Source organism: Drosophila subpulchrella, chromosome 2L (assembly GCF_014743375.2).
Source record: "Drosophila subpulchrella strain 33 F10 #4 breed RU33 chromosome 2L, RU_Dsub_v1.1 Primary Assembly, whole genome shotgun sequence".
NCBI lineage: Eukaryota > Metazoa > Arthropoda > Insecta > Diptera > Drosophilidae > Drosophila > Drosophila subpulchrella.
In genome coordinates this window covers 12741563-12759402 of record NC_050610.1, presented here as the reverse complement: position 1 = coordinate 12759402, position 17840 = coordinate 12741563, and the positions used below count along the sequence as shown (strand labels likewise).

Below are 17840 nucleotides of genomic sequence, written 5' to 3'. Positions count from 1 at the left end.
GCTTCAAAAAGTAAAAAATTACCTCGGCTAGTATATTATTATTATCAGATATTTTCGCTTTCAAACCAGGAAAGTGCTACCAATGCCCAAAGTATATATTTATAAAATATAAGTTTTGATTATAATTATTATCATGCTCAACAATTGAAAAAGTTAAAAAAGAATTTTATTAGGGAAATCATTTTTGAATATTGTTTATTCGCCAAGTAAGTTTTGTTAGTAGTAGTAATCATTATTAGGTAAATAATGCAATGCCCAGGTAATTTACTTCAGATAGTTTAAGGCATTGTCGAATATTTCCGACTTCAAGCCAAGAAAGTGCTACCAATGCCCACTGTGCAACCCGTTGAACAACCAAACTCTCTCTCTCTCTCTTTCTGTTTGGTCACAACACTCTCCCCAAAAAGCAATCTCCCTCTCGCTCTAAAGTGCATTGCAGAGCAGATCGTCGCCTTTTGTCTCGCTTGCACAACCCCTACGCCACATCCGTGAGCACAAGAGTGAGTCTGTGTGCGTGAGAGAGCGGCATTTTGAGTTTCAGAGCGGCTTGGACGTATCTGCCTTCACTGCGTCACTTCAATCGCTTTCGAGAAGTCGACGCAAACGGTTCGTATTCGTGAAGTTCGCATCTGTATCTGAAATAAACACAAGATAAACGATGCGCGTGTGCCGTGTGAATTTCGCAAAGTTTTGAAATAGTCAAGATCTATGTGATGTGCCTATAAACAGTGCAATTACCGAAATAGAAAATCAAGACAAGACTCTCTAATAAAAACTTGCCCATTGAAACACTTTTGGATTAGTTTCACGACAAGCAAATTGAAAAACATACAAAAAACAAACACTAACAATATGGTTCGAAGTTTGGCCCAGTGGACGAAGACGCTGAGTTTCCCCTCGCGTCTTTCGCCAAATCGCAACTCCAAAGATTGCTCCACTTTAGCTGGTCCAGTACCGCCACCCACTCCGCCCAGGAATAAGACGACCTCGGGCAGTGGCAACTGCGCCACATCGCGCTCCTCCTCCTCGACAGTGTCCTCTTCGCACTCGTCCTCCCACAGTTCACCCACTCCCGGGAACAACAACAACAACATGCCCATCACGGAACTGGAACAGATTGTAAGTTTACCGAAAAAGATATTGGGGTTCCCTAGAATTATAGAGGGTAAAACACTAGGGATTGCATCTTATCATCTTCCAAAGAATAATTTCATATTTCTGGTAGATGAATTTCCTAATAATTCAATAAAACTTATTTAAGTTTACTAAAAAAACAGTTAAAATGAGATATTAGTATTCAAAATGCAAACTATCAGATATTATTGTTTCAAAAGAAGAATTTCATTTTAAATTCCTATCCCTTAGATCTTTTCTTAGATCTTAATCTTTAGATTCTTATAATACTAAATATTTTTCAATTATTAGTTACACTCATCTAAGAATCTTCTTCGTTAAAAAAAAGCCCTTCAATGAATTTTTTACCACATTAAAATATGATTAAGTAGAATGAGGTTATCACAAAGGTGAGAGGAAAGCAGCGGCGGGGATCGTATCCGTATCCGTACCCCTGGTGATGGGACTTCCTGTTTTGGCGAGCCAGCTGTGCAAACATTTAACAACCAAAGCCCGCATATAATTTCCATAGCCATAAATGCCTTGCCAAGTCGCCAACACGAGTGCATTCCATTCCATGCCAGATAAAGCTCATTGACCCAATTGAATGGGGCCCTAGACCAGAGACCAGATACTACGGCTTAGCCGGCTCTTATCATTATCAATCAATCAGTTTCGTAAAACAAATAGCCGTATGTAGAGCGTGGGGACGTCAACTGATAGCGGATTTCCACACCCGATAAGCGAGCTAACAACTATCGAATATATTTATGCTTTTATAGTTTTCCGCACCGCATCGGGTGCAATTAAGCCCCCGCCGTTTTGATGGCCAAGTTGAGAGCAATTTGCCAGAGCTGGGCGACAGATTGCCGGGGCTCAGATCAAACACATGGCAGGAATAGGAATATAAAAAAAAAAAACGAAAGAAATGGAAATAAAAATCCGAAAAGCAAACAGGATGTAGATGCGCTTGAACTGTTGAGGATGGGAATGTTTTAATGCATGTAGACAGGCCGATCTTGGGCGACAACATATGGGCACAACGTGGCCCGATTCCCAGACATGGAAAGAAGAGCCGGATCGAATGGGGAAAAAAGGTTTATTGAGAGGGATAAACAAACGGCGCTCTTGAGGAAAAGGATTTACGTAGATGTGGAAAACTACCATCGTGATAATAATTTTTGGATTGTACAATCGATTCATATAACAAATCAATTCAAAAGTTATGAACCTGAAACCATACATAAGTAGTATTTTTTTATAATAGGCGACTAGAATTTTAAATTCAATTAATGTTTACCCTCCGAAGTTAGTTTTTCCCACCGACTAAGACCATTTCAATGCGGATTCGAGTGGGCATTGCAATCAGAATTCCCGTAGTTCGATTTCGCTGGCATTTTTTCGCAATCCGCTATTGACATTCTCTCTGGTCAGTGGATTCCGCAGACGAGAGCTGCATTCATTTGCAGACCCAGACCCACTGCGGGCCACACCCACGCGGCACGACCAGGTTTTACAAAAAAATGTAAAAAAAAATAAAATAAAAACCATTAATAAGAAAAGAAAAACCAAGACTACCGCACGAGAATGCCACAGTTTTCATCGGCGGCAGGGAAATGGAAAATCGTGACCAGCGGCGACGAGGCGCCGGCGACGCATCCGCGGAAAATGCCAAAGTTGAAGAGCACTTAAGATACGGGAGTCCCATGCAACCGTTAGACGATGGAAAACTATAGACTTATGTAAGGCAGCTTCGCATTTTTGCCATTTTGCGAAAAAAAAACACAGAAACAAATCAGCAGCACAAACAAAAACAAGTTTCTTGTTTTGGTTTTGGTCTTAGACCAGCGAATCGCTCGGAAAAGTTGCCCAACGGCTTTTCAGCTGCTGCTGCTGTGGTGCAAAGTACAAACATCCTTGGCCAAAGGTAAACCAGTTAACCAGTTCCAGTTGTGGTCCAACTGAGCCTACGGGGGCGTCTGCCCTGTTTCCTATTCCTTTCCCCTGGGACTGGCATTCCTGGAATTTCGCAATTACCAGGCAGACCCGTTAAGTGGCGGGATGGGATGGGAGCTTCCGTCTGGGAGAATGTTTCCCACCAATCCGGATTTGATTCGCTCTAATCCCGTTGCATTTCCCACTCTGGGAAATGGATTATCTTATGGTCAACAGATTAGTTTAACTATATCTAATCTTCACTTAAGAACTGGGGATACTTTAAATGTATTACCAAATATAATATGAGCTGATTATATATTATTTGATATTTCACAAACAATTTTATAACATAAACAACAATGATCTTGAAAAAGTATATCACTTAACAAGTTCTCATCGGGTGGAAATTGAATACCTATTTTTATGCTAGCCTGTAGAACGTGCTGAACCTTTATTTTCACAAACATTTCGCTTTCGATTAGCAATCAATTAGCATATTACTGGTAATGACACATTTCGCTCTGGCTTTTGGCTTGGCTGACTCAACGGATTTCTCCCATTCTCTGACTTTTAAAGACCTTGTCAATGCGAAATATTCATGCTAATGACAGCAAGAATTTTGGAAAGAGTCTGATGAACCCAAGAAAAAACCCCGATTGTTAACTGCATTTCCTGTCGCATTTCCAGACAGCCAGCTGCTAACCAGACCAGAATAAAGGTCAGGCCAGAGCCACAAAATGTGGCAGCTGCAGCAAAGTTCACCTGCTTGCAACTGCAGAAGTTTGGCAACAATGTAGGGGCCTCTAATATATATTTAACTAGAAACTAGAACATCTGATCAGTGGGGATCACAAGTCATAATTTATACATTTCTTAAGGCAAACGCATGCAAATTCATCACCGTGATTAACGAAGGCAAAAAGCAGCATTTAACATGGGTTTTTCTGGGGTATATTGCGGTATTGCAGGTGCAGAGGGAGCGACAGAGCAACATGGTGTTTTTACCTGTTTAGAAATCAGCTGCTCTGCTCCGCTTTGTCCCCTCTTTTTCTCAGGTGAAACCAGTTTCTGGCTTTGGCCATGTTTTGTTTTCATTTTTTTTTTGTCGTCGCTGTGTTTTGTATTTTGTATTTTGCAGCTGTCTGGGCTCAACCATCGCATCCAGCCATTGTGAGTTTGCTGCTGGTGGCTATTGCTGAAATTACATACTGGCTGGTTATTTTGTGAAATTGACAAAACTGCGCATCAGCTGTTTTATCGGTTTCCTTTATTGCTCGCCCGTTTCGCCAACAAATTCGCCATCGATGCACTTTTAAATCCGGCACCATCGATGCACTTTATTAGGTCACCAAAGCAACAAACTCATATAACCACATAACTTTGCCAACCTGTGTGGAACTGTGGGAAGTTTTAACCTTATGCAAACACCCCGAAAAAACCCGATCTAATTAGTGTTCCAGCTGTGGGTAAATATCAAAAGCATTTAGCACAGTTTTCATAGAGCTTATAATGTTGATACCACAATATCCATATGAATGCTGAGAATTTCTTGGGCAAACACAGGCCGGCTGGTCTCGAAATATAAAAAGCTAATGCCAATGCTCACGTACCAAATAAAAAGCATGCCAGGGGCGTTTTTGTAGGGGGGGTTTTATGTACATATATGCCGCAGACCCATGCCAAGTTCCCCCTCCATTCGATTCTTTGTGCATTACACAAATGAACGTCAACATATTTTGGTTGGGAATATTTTGTGTTAACTGAACAAACGGAAGTTCTCCCAGCGGGAATGGTATATGATATAGGGTAGGGGGTTTACCAATAATGGAAGGTGCTAAGTCCCCTTGCCCCAGAATTTGATGATCTTTTGGTTAGCAGGCAGAGAGATCGTGCTCTGGCAGAACAGTAGAACATTCTGAGAAGATAATACCCGTATTCAGATTGGTTTCTTCATGTTTTGTTTGTCATTTTCTTATCATAAATATGAAATAATCAAGAGATCCAGCTAATCAACTTGTAAGCGACTATTGTATTTATGTGGGAACATGTAATAATATTTTTCCTAGCCTTTACTATGTTATTATTTAAGGGCAGTTCTTAAATAGACCAAATCCCATCCCGCATAACTTCGAAACTCATTTGGATAATCACACAAACAAATCAAAGAAATCCCAACGGACTGCAACCCCTTAAATTAAAGTGCCTCCCAATCAATTTGTCTATTAATAAAGCCCCAAGAGTAACAGATCTTCGAGAAACATGCCCGAGCCCAAAGTTTGGGCCGCCCCAAACTTTCAACAGAAGCATAAACAATGGATTGTTGTCTGATTGAAGCCAGGCCATATCATAAAATAAAAACAAACTACTTCGTCTATGAGCGCCTTGAACTTTAAGGCAATGGTATGGGATGGGGGAAATTCCAAGTAGGAGGCACATGTCTTACGGGGAATCGAATGAATTCGATGTCTAAAATTATAAATTTGTTTTCCTGCCTATTCCTAACTTCATTTTTATGATCTGGCATGGAGATGGAGAAGTTGCCACTCCAGGAGACTCCAGGTTGCGTTCCGTAAAAATAAAACAAAATGCGCCAACTGCTGTTGCTCATAAATAATGCGTTTGGTGTTTCCACTTTCATTGGCCCGAACATTGATTTTGTTTGGAGTTGTTTTGTCTGTCCGTCTGTTTTTTGATTCATTTTTATGTTATTTTTTAATTACCGAAGCCTGAAATTTGGCCACGCTTTCGTGTCTGAATTGGAATTTCAATTGGCTTTGTCTGCGGCTTTACATAAGAACCAATCAAACTGAATGACTCTCTGGGTAGTGGCACAACAATATTCTTTATTTTTTTTCGCATTAGGAAAAAAGCAAAAGTTGCCCAGAGATGGCTTAATTATATAATCATCCAACGAAATCGAGAAAACGACCTCCATATCTCTAACTTTGTGTGGTCCCCACGATGTGGAAGTCAAAGTAAATTAACCTTAGCAGAGCGGCAAGTAATTGCCACTAAAAAAAAAGTCTTCCTCCGGGCTCCCCAACCTCTTTGGTCTTTTTTTGCCCCTCCTCCATTTGGACCGTAATTGTTTGGTTTCCCCGTAAACATTTGGAGCCGGTTGACAAACAGTTGGACCGGGCCAGCTTTTGATCTCTGATCTCCTCTCGGATGCTGCTGCATGTTCTTCATTAAACCATCCAATCCACTACATGATACGAAATTTGTGTAAACATCTACCATTTGTTTACGGCATCTCCGATTGAGTGGCAGTTACTTCCTGAACAAACTCCAACTCGTGTGCGGGTGGTTCGACTCTTTGACTCTTTGGATCTTCGATCCAAGTCCAATTGCCATTGCCTAATTGGTCCACGGCCCCATCGAGAGTTCAACTGGAGTTCACCACTTCTTTTTTTAAGTGACATAAAAATAGCAGAGCGAGCAGAGCAGAGCGAAGAAAATGAGCACAAAACTCGTTTTCACGTTAAATGAAATTACCAGCAAAAGGCGATTCCATAGAAATAATATTTTTATTTTTTTTCCACTACGCCCATTCGGCGGAGGGCACATGGGATCCCATGTGTTAATTGCTTATTATATCTTCGTTTTTTTATGTCGCCTCTACGAGTCTGTCTCGGGGACCAGAACCAGATGCAGCGACATGTTCATTTATCAAAAGTCAAGCCACGCTCTTCCAAAGCCCCCGACGACAAACTGCAGATAAGGTCAATTAAAAGAGTCAACCGGAAATGTCGCGACGTTCGGTTTGGAGCCACAGATCCCGTACAACATATCTCTTTTCCCCCCATACTCGACTTCTATTATATTTTTAATAGTTTGTCAAATATCATCAGATCGAACAATTATCATATCCAAATGTGGGGGTGGCTGGGAATTCGAAATGGGGGCGTCTTAATTAGATTAGACGATCGCCAAGAGTCGTACGTACATAAATATTTTCGCACAACAACGCAATTTATTATTTTAATCTACCGGATGTGAAGTCGCACTCCTCTCGCAGTCCCCAGCAATTAAAAGCATAAAGCAGAAGTGCATAGGGAAAAAAACTGGGGAGCACAGAACCAGAAGCGGGTGCAGTTCTTATAAACCCGAAGTACTAGTATACGATTATACGATAGTATGGGGCAGAAGGCAGTCAAGCGATGGTTGGAGAAGTTGGGAGAGTGCCCAAAAAGAACGTTAGAAGGTAGGACAGGAAGTGCTTGTCTGGGCACTGGGTGTGCCTAGGAACATGAGCAGTCATGTGTGAAGTAGAACCCGAACCCTCCAGAGAAATGCAGCAAAAAGGTGCCGGGCAGGTAGCTGGAAAATCAATATCTGCGATGGACTGGATAAACAATGGGTCGAGGGAATCGGGAGATAAGAAGTGCCATCTCCTGCCTATCAGGCTGGGAAAGCAAATCTCAAAAACACCTTTATAAGGAAGCGGGGATCTCAGGGCACTCATTAGTTTCACTGCAACTTCCGCACTTGAAAAGTCAGCTCACACACTATGGGTTTCTGGAAACGTTTTGGCAAACCAAGAAGTTCTATCAACTTTGAAAGGGTAAACAGGGAATAGGAAAATAAATATATATATACATAAAACAATTTTAAGATTGTTCTTTAAACTCCTCCTTAACGATCTTAACTAACAAACTATTTTCTTTTTCTACTACTTACAGATCTATCCCGGTCCCGATCCCAAACACATCATGGGCTCCCAGGTGTACTGCATTCACCGCAAAGAGGGCTGCAAGTGGTCCGATGAGCTGCGAAAGCTGAAGGGTCATCTGAACGCCTGCAAGCACGATGCCACCCAGTGTCCCAACAAGTGCGGAGCCCAGATCCCACGGATCATGATGACCGATCACCTGCAGTACACCTGCACGATGCGGAGAACCCGTTGTGAGTTCTGCCAGAGCGAATTCTCCGGCGCCGGACTGGAGGAGCACAACGGCAGCTGCGGCCAGGAGCCGGTTTACTGCGAGGCCAAGTGCGGCCAGAGGATCCTGCGCGGCCGGATGACCCTTCACAAGTCCAAGGACTGCGCCAAGCGACTCCGACGCTGTGCCCACTGCCAGCGGGAGTTCTCGGCGGACACACTGCCGCTGCATGCGGCCCAGTGCCCCAGGGCTCCGTTGGCCTGCCCCCAGAGATGCGATGCGGGTCCGATTGCCAGGGGCGAGCTGGAGGCCCATTTGCGGGATGAGTGCCAGTCGCTGGCCGTCTCCTGCAGCTTCAAGGAGGCGGGCTGCCGCTTCAAGGGTCCCCGCCAGATGCTGGAGGCGCACTTGGAGAGCAACGCCGCCGCCCATCTCTCGCTGATGGTGGCGCTCAGCTCCCGCCAGGGTCAGCAGATCCAGATGCTCAAGTCGGCGGTGTCCAAGTTGTCGATCAACTACACCGGCACTTTGCTGTGGAAGATCACCGACTGGTCGGCCAAGATGACGGAGGCGAGGGGCAAGGATGGTCTGGAGCTGGTCTCACCGCCCTTCTACACCTCCCAGTATGGCTACAAGCTGCAGGCCTCGATGTTCCTCAATGGCAATGGTCCCGGCGAAAATACCCACGTGTCCGTCTACATAAAGGTCCTGCCCGGAGAGTACGATGCCCTGCTGAAGTGGCCCTTCTCGCACTCCATCACCTTCACGCTGTTCGAACAGGGCGCCCAAAGTGGCCAGGGAGGCGTGGCGGAGTCCTTTGTGCCGGATCCCACCTGGGAGAACTTCCAGCGACCCTCGAACGAACCCGATCAGCTTGGATTCGGCTTCCCGCGCTTCATCTCCCACGAACTGCTGCACAGCCGACCCTTCATCAAGAGCGATACCGTGTTCCTGCGCGTCAAGGTGGATCCCAGCAAGATAGTGGCCGTCTAGGGAGCAATCATTAGTATCATTAGACATTTACTCGACTTGTGTAAATACTGTGTATTTAAATTTATGAGTAAATCCCCTTAGCCTAGCGTAGTCTAGCCTCTTCAGCCCCAGCGGCAGCTTCGGGCGATGTTGGCCGGGAGGAGCTAACTGGCCTTGGAATGCCGACCGCTGGGCCACTGCGTCATAGTCATACTCGTTTCGTTTAGGTTTTTGCAGTGCTGGAATTAAACCAAAGCATACTTACGCATAGAAATACATTTAGCGATATCATTCAATTCATCCATAAATGTACGCCTAAGTTCGTGTCTTAAGTCTTTTGTTTAGAGATTTGTATTATTGCGCGCGATGCGATCACTTTCAAAAGATCTTCAAACTAGACCGTACGCTCAAAATCAGTTAGACCATAAGTTGCATGTACATAGCGTTAAATTCGGAGCAGCCGCAGCAACCGCAAACCTAGTTCTAGTTGTAGCACCTAGTTAGTCACCTAAGCCAACGCATTAGTCATTAGTACCATGAACACGAACATAAACATGAGAATCCAACTTTCAACATAGTCAAATAAGTTTATGCTTAAAAGCTACAAAGTCAAACATACAATAAAATGAAGTAATTAATATGCAAATTGTACTTTTGAGTGTTTATTTGGTTGTGGGACTAACAATATTTATAAAAATCATAATGGGCCAGTTACGACTCTTTTGTTTTGTTTAACGAATTGAGCTATATTGAGCTGCTGCTCATCTCCTTCGACGGGCTCCACACACTCTTTGTAGTCTATATTACGAATGCGACATTTCCGTTTGCCATCTGCTCTTATTTTGTGAGTCCGCGTGTGCTTCTCAAGACGCTTTTTCGTAATAAAGGACAACGGGCAGTCGTCACACCGGTATGGAGATTTCTTCCTGTGGTATATATTGTGCATTCTTAGACCATGTTCACTGTGGAAAGCCTTTGTGCAAAGCTTACACTTAAAGCTATATTTTCCCTTATGAGTCGCCCAATGCGTTTTGAGATGGTCTTTATTTCGAAATGACTGTGGGCATTGGGAGCACTGGAATGCTTCGCCCGGCTCCTTGCTCCGGAATAAACTTACGCATTCTTGCGCGAAGATATGTTCCTTAAGGGTGGTCCTGTTTTCGAAGACACGCTGGCACTTTATGCATTTGTTCGGCCCCATCGACCTGTGACTACTCATGATGTGATAATTCAGATAGAACTTTCCTTGAAAAAACTTGCGGCACTTGGGGCACCTAATAGGTTTGAACTCACAATTGTGGCTTTGAAGTTTCCCTTCATGGGGGAATGACTTTTGGCAGAGGGAGCATTTCAACTTTGGCGGTTCCTTGTGGGTCTCGATGTGATCTTTGAAAAGCAAGTAGTTGGAGAATATCTCGGGGCAGTCAGGGCATTTGTACGTTGGTTCCGCAAAAGCTTTTTTCGGTTCATCGTCATGTGTCCGGATGTGATCTCGCAGAGCCCTGTCGTCTAGCGACTTCTCTGGACAGTAAGTGCACGTGTACAATGTTTCCGCCGAAAGTTTTTTTGCATTATCCCTATCCTTATGTGTCCGGATGTGAACTTGAAAAAAGCTGTCGTATAGAAATATTTTCGGACAGTATGGGCACTTGAAAGGTGGTCCTTGTCCATCAGCCGGCCTATGTATTAACATGTGAGCGTCAAGATTGCCTTGCTTAAAATATATCTTAGGACATTTTGGGCACCTGAGCCTTGGGGCTTCCGCGACAACTGGCTCATTATGCGACCGAATGTGAGCTTCAAAATTGGCTGCGTGCAAGAATATCTTTGGGCAATGAGGGCATCTGTGCGGTGGTTCCTTCGTTTGATCTTTGTCACCATTGGCCTCATGATCCTCGACGTGAGATGTCAGAGAAGTGAAGTCCGTGAAAGCCATAGGACAATGATAGCAATGAAATTTGTATGCCCCTGCGCTGGGTGTTTGGATTTGTGCTTGAATAGATGGATCAGTTCCATGGACTTCCTCGAAAGGGTCTTCCTCAACGGGCTCGTTTTTTACATGGATTAAGTCTTCCTCGATGATCTCTTCTTTCAGTTGGCCGTATATCTGTTGATCCCTCTCGTTAGTCTGTATGGTTTCGTATGCATTTTTCACAAACTCCAAGCAAGTTGGACAAATAGTTTCGGGAAATGTGTTCCCTTTCTCAACCCGCAATTCGATGGTCTTCGAAACCATAGTGGCAATTGAAATTCCAGATTCCTGTGTATCATCAAATATATTGATCATATGCTCGAACTTCCCCTGGCAAACCAGGCATGTTTCCATCGCCGGTTCTTCGAGGCATTCTGTTATGATGAAGTACTCTCCCTGTGTGGGTCCCTCGTCGAGGACCTCTTCCTTAATTTTGGTAACACCTTCAATGATCTTTTCCTCAACTACTGGCTCCTCATGGATATTTTCCTCAATAGCGGGTTCCTCCTCAAGAACTTCTTCCTTTATTATGGTGTTCTCCTCAACGATCTTTTTCTCAACTCCGGGGACATCTTCTTCAACTATGGGTTCCTCCACTTTAATGGTGACATCTTCTTCATTTTGCGCATGGGACTCGTGGGCTGTGCCAAATGTGTCCAAATGCAGGCACAGCAGGCAAATGGTTTTCGGAAGTGATCCTCCACGTTTAACCGACAGCCCTCGTCTTTGCTTGCAGTATATACACAGATTATCCATCGCCCTGGAAACCAATAACCAAGAATAAACCAAAATAATAGTAGAATTGAAAAATATTTCTTACCACCAATTTGTTTACCATTTCCAGGGCTAAGCAACAGTGTTTTTTAATTGCATGTACCACCCTGTGCCCAACACTGCAGTTCGAGCTATCGAACTGTTATCGATCTATAGAAATAACTTAAAAATATATAAACAGGATTTTTTATTTTATATAAGAGGTGTATGAATATTAAAAATGTGTTTTTAATATTATATTATTGATATCAAGATTTCGTCTTGATGCATTCTTATGATCCTTGACCAGAATGGGACATGCCGCCTAAGAACTGATGCACAAGGAAAGGACTTCGAGCATTAGGAACACGGATGCGGTAGCTTTTTCGTGTATTTTCGAATATGTGAACGAAGAAGGTTCTTACGCAGAAAAGTCTTTGGGCAGTGATCACATTTCATCGGTGCTTCTCGATTGTGAATCAAGATGTGCCGCCGTAAAGCGGATGCATAGGGAAAGGACTTTTTGCAGAGGGAGCACTTGCTAGCTCTTTCCCTAGCGTGAGTTCGGTTGTGAGCTTGATAGTGGGTTCCCCGCAAGAAAGACTTGGGACAATATAGGCACTTATAAGGTAGTCCCCCCGTTTGAGAGTGAATGTGCAAATGAAGAGCAGATTCCATTCTGAATCTCTGCGGGCAGTGGGGACACTTTAACGGCTTATTACTTTCTTCTTCACAGATATCCACCTCCTTTTCCACGTAATCGTCTTGGTTCTGAATCTTCGTATCCACAACGCTTAACGAGTCTTTAACATCGAGTAAGTCGTCTTCAATTCGTTCGTTCGTCATCTGAAAATCTTCATATCTTCCTTCGGTCACGGTTTCCTCGTCACTATTTGATTTTCCACAGCGACAGTTTGTAATTTAGTAGACTGTTTCTTGTAACCGATATTCCTCAGTGATCTCTTGCTTTATTTCACAGTCTGATACTTCTTTTTCTGAAATATCCTCCTCGACGACCTCATCCTCAGTTTTGGCATATAACTGGTGGAGTTCCATGCCGCTAAAATGGAAGTTATAGAAAGTAATCAAACTATAAATAAGTTCTCACCTGTGTTTTGTTTGTTTACAATTGCCAAGACACTTGATTAAGCAAGTGCACTAGCCACCTTGTGACCTGTTGCTATCTAAATATCGATTTTTGTCTTGATACTTTTTCCCGCGAATTTTAAAAATTTTTTTTACAATGCAAGTCAATAAAGTTATTCGGGTTTGTTAAACACAGGGGCTAATATTTAATTAATATGTTTTAAATACGTGGATGGATTGCAAATAATACAAAACTACAGAACTAATGTGTCATTTGTCACTACAAACCTAATTACACCATTTAAACCGAATAGGCTCAATAAATTAAGCAAATAAGCATTAAACAATATTGTCAAACTAAAGCAAGTTCAATGGAATGATTTCTCAGCATAGATAGATATATATCGCCTAGGGGAAGCGCTTCTTCAATAGGCTCTCTAGTTTGCGGATGCCCGTCTGCGAGCTGCCATCGGCGTTCTTGTCCGCGCTTCCGGTGAAGCTGCCCACGCTAAAGATAAAGGCACGCTTGGGTGTGGAAGAAGACGCCGTTGTTGCCGTGGTCGTACTGGAATCAGTTGCTCCTGTCGAGGGTTCGGCATCGTCAGTGGTTCCGGCGGTTGTGGCTGCCGTTTCTGTACCTTGGGTGTCTTCGTCTCCAACAGTTGCCTCTATTAAGCCACTAACAGCCGCTGCCGACGCCGTGTGCTTGAAAAGGTCAATCAGTTGCAGCTGATCTACCCGCTTGACGGCCTTCATGTCCAGAATCTTTTGGTACTCCGCAATGGTGATGTCGGGCAGCAGTTTAAGTACTTGCTGGGTGAAGTGCGCTGGCGGTTGGACTGGCGTCATCACCACCTTGATGATCATCTCGGCCCGTGTCATGTCCTTGACCACTACTTTAGTGTAGCTGGTGGGAGCCTTGCGATTTACACTGGATCCCACCGAAGGCAGTTCCAGAAGAGCCGTCTTCAGTGAATGGGTGTCCAGCAGGAGCTGCTCGCAGCCCAGCACATTATTGGATCCATCCGAAAGGGTTAGCTTGCAGCGGTACAGCACGTTGATGAACTTCGGTATAAAGGCGGCCACGAAGCGGTGACAGAACTGCGTGAAGTACTTGCGCGAACTGGCCAGTGTGTCCCTAATGGTGGGCACTGTCTGCTTGAAGTTGCCGCAGAGACTGCTGATGAAGGCACTCTGGTCGCCCACATTGTTGATGTGCTGCCACTGCACCTTGGCCATCGCCTGAAGCGAAGCTTCGCAGCCAGCCTCCAGATCTTGGACCAGAAGCTGTATACAGTTGGATATAATGCTGTCAGAGTAGGAGAATGAAATGTTATTAAGCATAGACTCAATTATAATGAACAGTGCTTAACTCACCGATGAAAAACGTCCTTCTCCTCGCTCATATCAATCTTGCTTACATAGGCAGATGTCACCTTTTCCTTCAGTTTATCCTCCAGTTGTTGAACAGTCTCCAGACAGTACTCACCGGTGGTCAAAACACAGCAGATGCGCACGAGGTCATCCCTTGAAAATCGCTGCGTGTCTCCCTCCTTGAGAAAGTTGTGGAACACCTGACCAGCGGCAGTAGACAAATTCTGCATGTCTCGCGTCAACAACGAGACGCTCTTGCCGATGGAGCTCCCTGTGGTGGCTGGTACCAGCTTTGGTGTACTGCCCTCGAGCACTTTGGAGGCGTACTCCCGCAAATATTTCTTGAACACCAGGGCGAGGTCATACATGGGCTGCTCGTTGCTCAGTTGGTTGCACTGCACCATGCACTTCTTGTAGAAGACGAAAAGATCTCCGGAGCTGGGATACACGGTGGTCTTGGCCTCGGCAAACTTGTACGGTTCCCGAGACATCTCTACGAATTTCTCCATTAGCTCCGAGAGATTCCGGTCGATGCTTCGTATGTAGATGTCCAAGTGCGGCTTGAAGCATTGCCCGATTTGATCGTGGAAGACGGTCGCGCCCACAAGAGCGTCCGTCGCCGACGGCTCAGTGAGCACCCTTGCTTGCTCCGTTGGCTTAGCTCCCAGCGTGACTCCCGTGAAGCGTTTCGAGAGGAGCTGTTCGAATGCCTGCGTCTTGTTGATGGCGAACAACAGTAGTCTCACATCGATCTCGTTGGTGCGCTTGGACATAATCTGTGCCAACTGCTCACGTGTCTGCCGGCAAAACTCCACTGTAATGCGCTCGGAGACTTCCCAGTCTAGCGGAAAAACCGGGCCATACTTGTCCTCAAAGTCCAGCAGATGCCGCTTAAGCCAGGCATAACGCTTGTCGATCTTGTCCAGCCAGGCAATATCCTGATTCTCGTGGAACAGGTGCGTGTACTCCTCCAGCTGTTGGGCAATGAACCACTTGAGCAGTTCCTTCTTCACTTTGGGATCCAACACGGACATCACCTTGCAGGCATCGGCCAGTTGATTGAGTCCCAAACGGTGTTGGTTTTGTGCCGAAGGCTTGGCGGCAAACGCCTCCTTGAAATCCTCGGTGATTTGCTGCGCCAGTGTTACCTGGATTTTGTCCACACTTTGCGAGAGATTCTGAAATTAAATGCAGTTATTTTAGGAATAGATTTTGGTTTACAACATGGAGCTACCTTGATTTCCTCAATGTCGGAGAACTGCTGAAAGTGCTGGTTAACCTCGGTGATGGCCTGCAGGGGATTGAGGATTTCGCCATAGGATCGCCGCTCGATCAGCTTGTTCAGGCTTTCGATTCCGCCCACCAGCATGTGCAGGTGATTCAAGGTGGTGATTGCAGCGGTGAGATTGCGCTTGGCGCAGTCCAGCTGCTTGATATCCCGGGTTATCTCCTTGACCATCTCCTCGGTGCGTTCCGCCCGAGTCTTCACGTCGATGATGTGGCTAAAGAGGGAGCTGATAACCTTCTGGGCCTCGCACAGTGCCAGCTGGCCATCTTGGCCAGTGTTCGTCTGGCCACGAACCACGGATCGGATGTTGTCGTCAATCAGCGACACCTCGCACTGCATCTTCTGGATGGTCTCGTCGATCCCCGCCAGCGACTGCTCGTTGGGGAACAGCTGGTTGATGTAGTCCACGGTGTTGAAGTCCGGCGCATCCATGGGATCCTCCGTTTTGAGGACCTTTTAGGGGAATTTTTAATGGGTTTGTTTTACATATGTTGCACTGACTCACCTTGTCGATGACCTGTTTCACTTCCTTGGTGAAGTGAATCTTGTTATTGGCCACCATACGCTCCTCCGCCTCTACACCAACCGCAGCCTCGCTCATCGCTAATAATTTTTATTAATTTATTTTAATATAATAAGTTGTTATTTTTCTTTCGTGGAACAACCAGGGATGGAGTGCAATTAACTGATAGCAGAAACTGTTATTGTTCTGCTAAGCGCAGTCCTGTTAGATAACTGCATATCGATATTGAAAGTTATCGAAATTCAAATTGCCTTATCAAATTCTCTTTAATCTTAGTTTAATAGTTTGAACATTTCCGTAAGTTTGGATACATAATTTAAGAAGTTGAAATGGTTTTATTTCTACGAGAAAACAAAAGCCACCAATAATTTGCTTAACACTATCTCTATTTACTCGAACTAGCTCTACAATGACACAATCACTGGGAAAACAGAGAGTTGCTATTGGGCCCCGAACTGGATCCCGCCATCGAGGCACTCAGCATGGAGGTGTCCCTCTGGGAGGCGGTGGCCGTGCGCTGGTATCGAGCTATGTGATCCAGGGAATAGGGTAGGATGGGCCGCACACTGTGGATCTCCAGCAGCGTCAGGTTGTCCAGCTTTGCGTAGGTGCCCTCTCCCTTGATAAAGGCATCTATCGAGGTGCGCAGCTTGGACTCGCGTATGTCGAAGATGTCCTTGATCACAGTGCGCAGCTCCTCGCAACGCGGAACATCATCCGGCGCCGTGCTCATGACCAACTGGGCCACGACCATGTAATGCTCGCAGGGCATCTTGGTGAAGAATCTACAGGGGACAGGAAGTTAAAATGTGCTCACGCAGGGCAATCCCTAAGCATACATACTTGGATCGGTTCTCTTCCTCCTTGATTTCCTCCAATATATCCATATCCATCCATTCTGGCGGCACAATCCGGCACTTCTGTTGCTTGCGCAGATGCGTGGCCATCCACAGGGGCACAAAGACGGGAAAACCCGCCCGGAAGGGACCCACAGATCCGTATATAAGATGCAGGGGTTCGTTGGAGAAGTTCGGTATAATGCTGATCATGCACTTTTCACCAAAAAACTCAATAATTGAAGGATCCATAATGACTATAAACAAATAGTAAACAATTGCGGGAATATACGGTCACACTAAGGGATAGAGGTGACACCGGCCTAATATCGATCTTTAGCTATCGCCAGTTAGCCTTGCCGGCCTATCGACCGTTAAAAACTGTTTTATTTTTCCAAACAATCTGCTTGCATCACGAAACATTTTCTCCTGCGTCAGTTTAATCACGTCAAACTATAGACGTCTGCGGCTTAATAGCCACATCCCGCAACTATAAATATTCCAACCGTAATACAGCGACCTTCGGCCAGGTTATCTCACTATCACCAGATCGGATCGCATCGCATTGCTGCACCGGTGCAACTTATGGATCAGCGGAGCTGACTAATTTGTGCTCCCGAGGCGAAACTGTTATTGCAGATTCCGGCTAAAGCAGCGACAACTATCAAGAATCACGTAAAACGCCAGCCGGGCATCGTGATAAGCCCATGAATGCCAAACATGATCAAGCGTTCAAGTTCAGCCAAGTTTTCCATTTTATAATATATATATTAGCTGGCCAGGCGTAATCCCTTGCACCACTCCGATGTAAATCCGATACTAAAATGCACTAGATAGCGTTTGCAACTCTCCTATCAGTCTTATACTTATCTTTCCTGGCTCTAAGTAAATACTAAATAAAACTATTCGCCCGGTAATGAACCCCTCTGGGATATAGATATGGATACAACGGTCACCACAAGGTTAGATTTGCAGAAATCTTAGGAGATTTCAAATGCAGTCTAGTTTGCAGACAACTTCGATAGAGAAACGAAAATAGAAATCATCTGTGTACCATTCGGATGTTCTTTATAAGGCAGAACCCGGAGCGTAAACAACAGCA

General features: G+C 44.8%; 5 protein-coding genes across 5 annotated transcripts; 1 reads left to right on the top strand and 4 right to left on the bottom strand.

The window, feature by feature from the left end:
- The first annotated feature begins 594 nt into the window (after nucleotides 1-594).
- On the top strand, nucleotides 595-9557 carry LOC119547281 (TNF receptor-associated factor 4). Its single transcript, XM_037854064.1, has 2 exons — nucleotides 595-1119; nucleotides 7734-9557. Exons 1-2 carry the CDS (start codon nucleotides 853-855, stop codon nucleotides 8925-8927), a joined length of 1461 nt encoding a protein of 486 aa, XP_037709992.1. The 5' UTR covers nucleotides 595-852; the 3' UTR covers nucleotides 8928-9557.
- LOC119547280 (zinc finger protein 624) lies at nucleotides 9556-11825 on the bottom strand. The gene is made up of 2 exons (XM_037854063.1): nucleotides 11699-11825; nucleotides 9556-11638 (listed from the first exon to the last, which is right to left on the bottom strand). The coding sequence occupies exon 2, from the start codon at nucleotides 11632-11634 to the stop codon at nucleotides 9604-9606; it is 2031 nt and encodes a 676-aa protein (XP_037709991.1). The 5' UTR covers nucleotides 11635-11638; nucleotides 11699-11825; the 3' UTR covers nucleotides 9556-9603.
- Nucleotides 11826-11991: 166 nt separating this feature from the next.
- On the bottom strand, nucleotides 11992-12687 carry LOC119546286 (zinc finger protein 14-like). Its single transcript, XM_037852466.1, has 2 exons — nucleotides 12575-12687; nucleotides 11992-12520 (listed from the first exon to the last, which is right to left on the bottom strand). Exons 1-2 carry the CDS (start codon nucleotides 12685-12687, stop codon nucleotides 11992-11994), a joined length of 642 nt encoding a protein of 213 aa, XP_037708394.1.
- A 212-nt stretch (nucleotides 12688-12899) lies between these two features.
- Nucleotides 12900-16059, bottom strand: LOC119547279 (vacuolar protein sorting-associated protein 53 homolog). The gene is made up of 4 exons (XM_037854062.1): nucleotides 15885-16059; nucleotides 15326-15832; nucleotides 14095-15269; nucleotides 12900-14026 (listed from the first exon to the last, which is right to left on the bottom strand). Exons 1-4 carry the CDS (start codon nucleotides 15978-15980, stop codon nucleotides 13126-13128), a joined length of 2679 nt encoding a protein of 892 aa, XP_037709990.1. The 5' UTR covers nucleotides 15981-16059; the 3' UTR covers nucleotides 12900-13125.
- A 158-nt stretch (nucleotides 16060-16217) lies between these two features.
- Nucleotides 16218-17749, bottom strand: LOC119547282 (probable DNA replication complex GINS protein PSF2). Its single transcript, XM_037854065.1, has 2 exons — nucleotides 16746-17749; nucleotides 16218-16687 (listed from the first exon to the last, which is right to left on the bottom strand). The coding sequence occupies exons 1-2, from the start codon at nucleotides 16988-16990 to the stop codon at nucleotides 16321-16323; spliced, it is 612 nt and encodes a 203-aa protein (XP_037709993.1). The 5' UTR covers nucleotides 16991-17749; the 3' UTR covers nucleotides 16218-16320.
- Nucleotides 17750-17840: the final 91 nt, after the last annotated feature.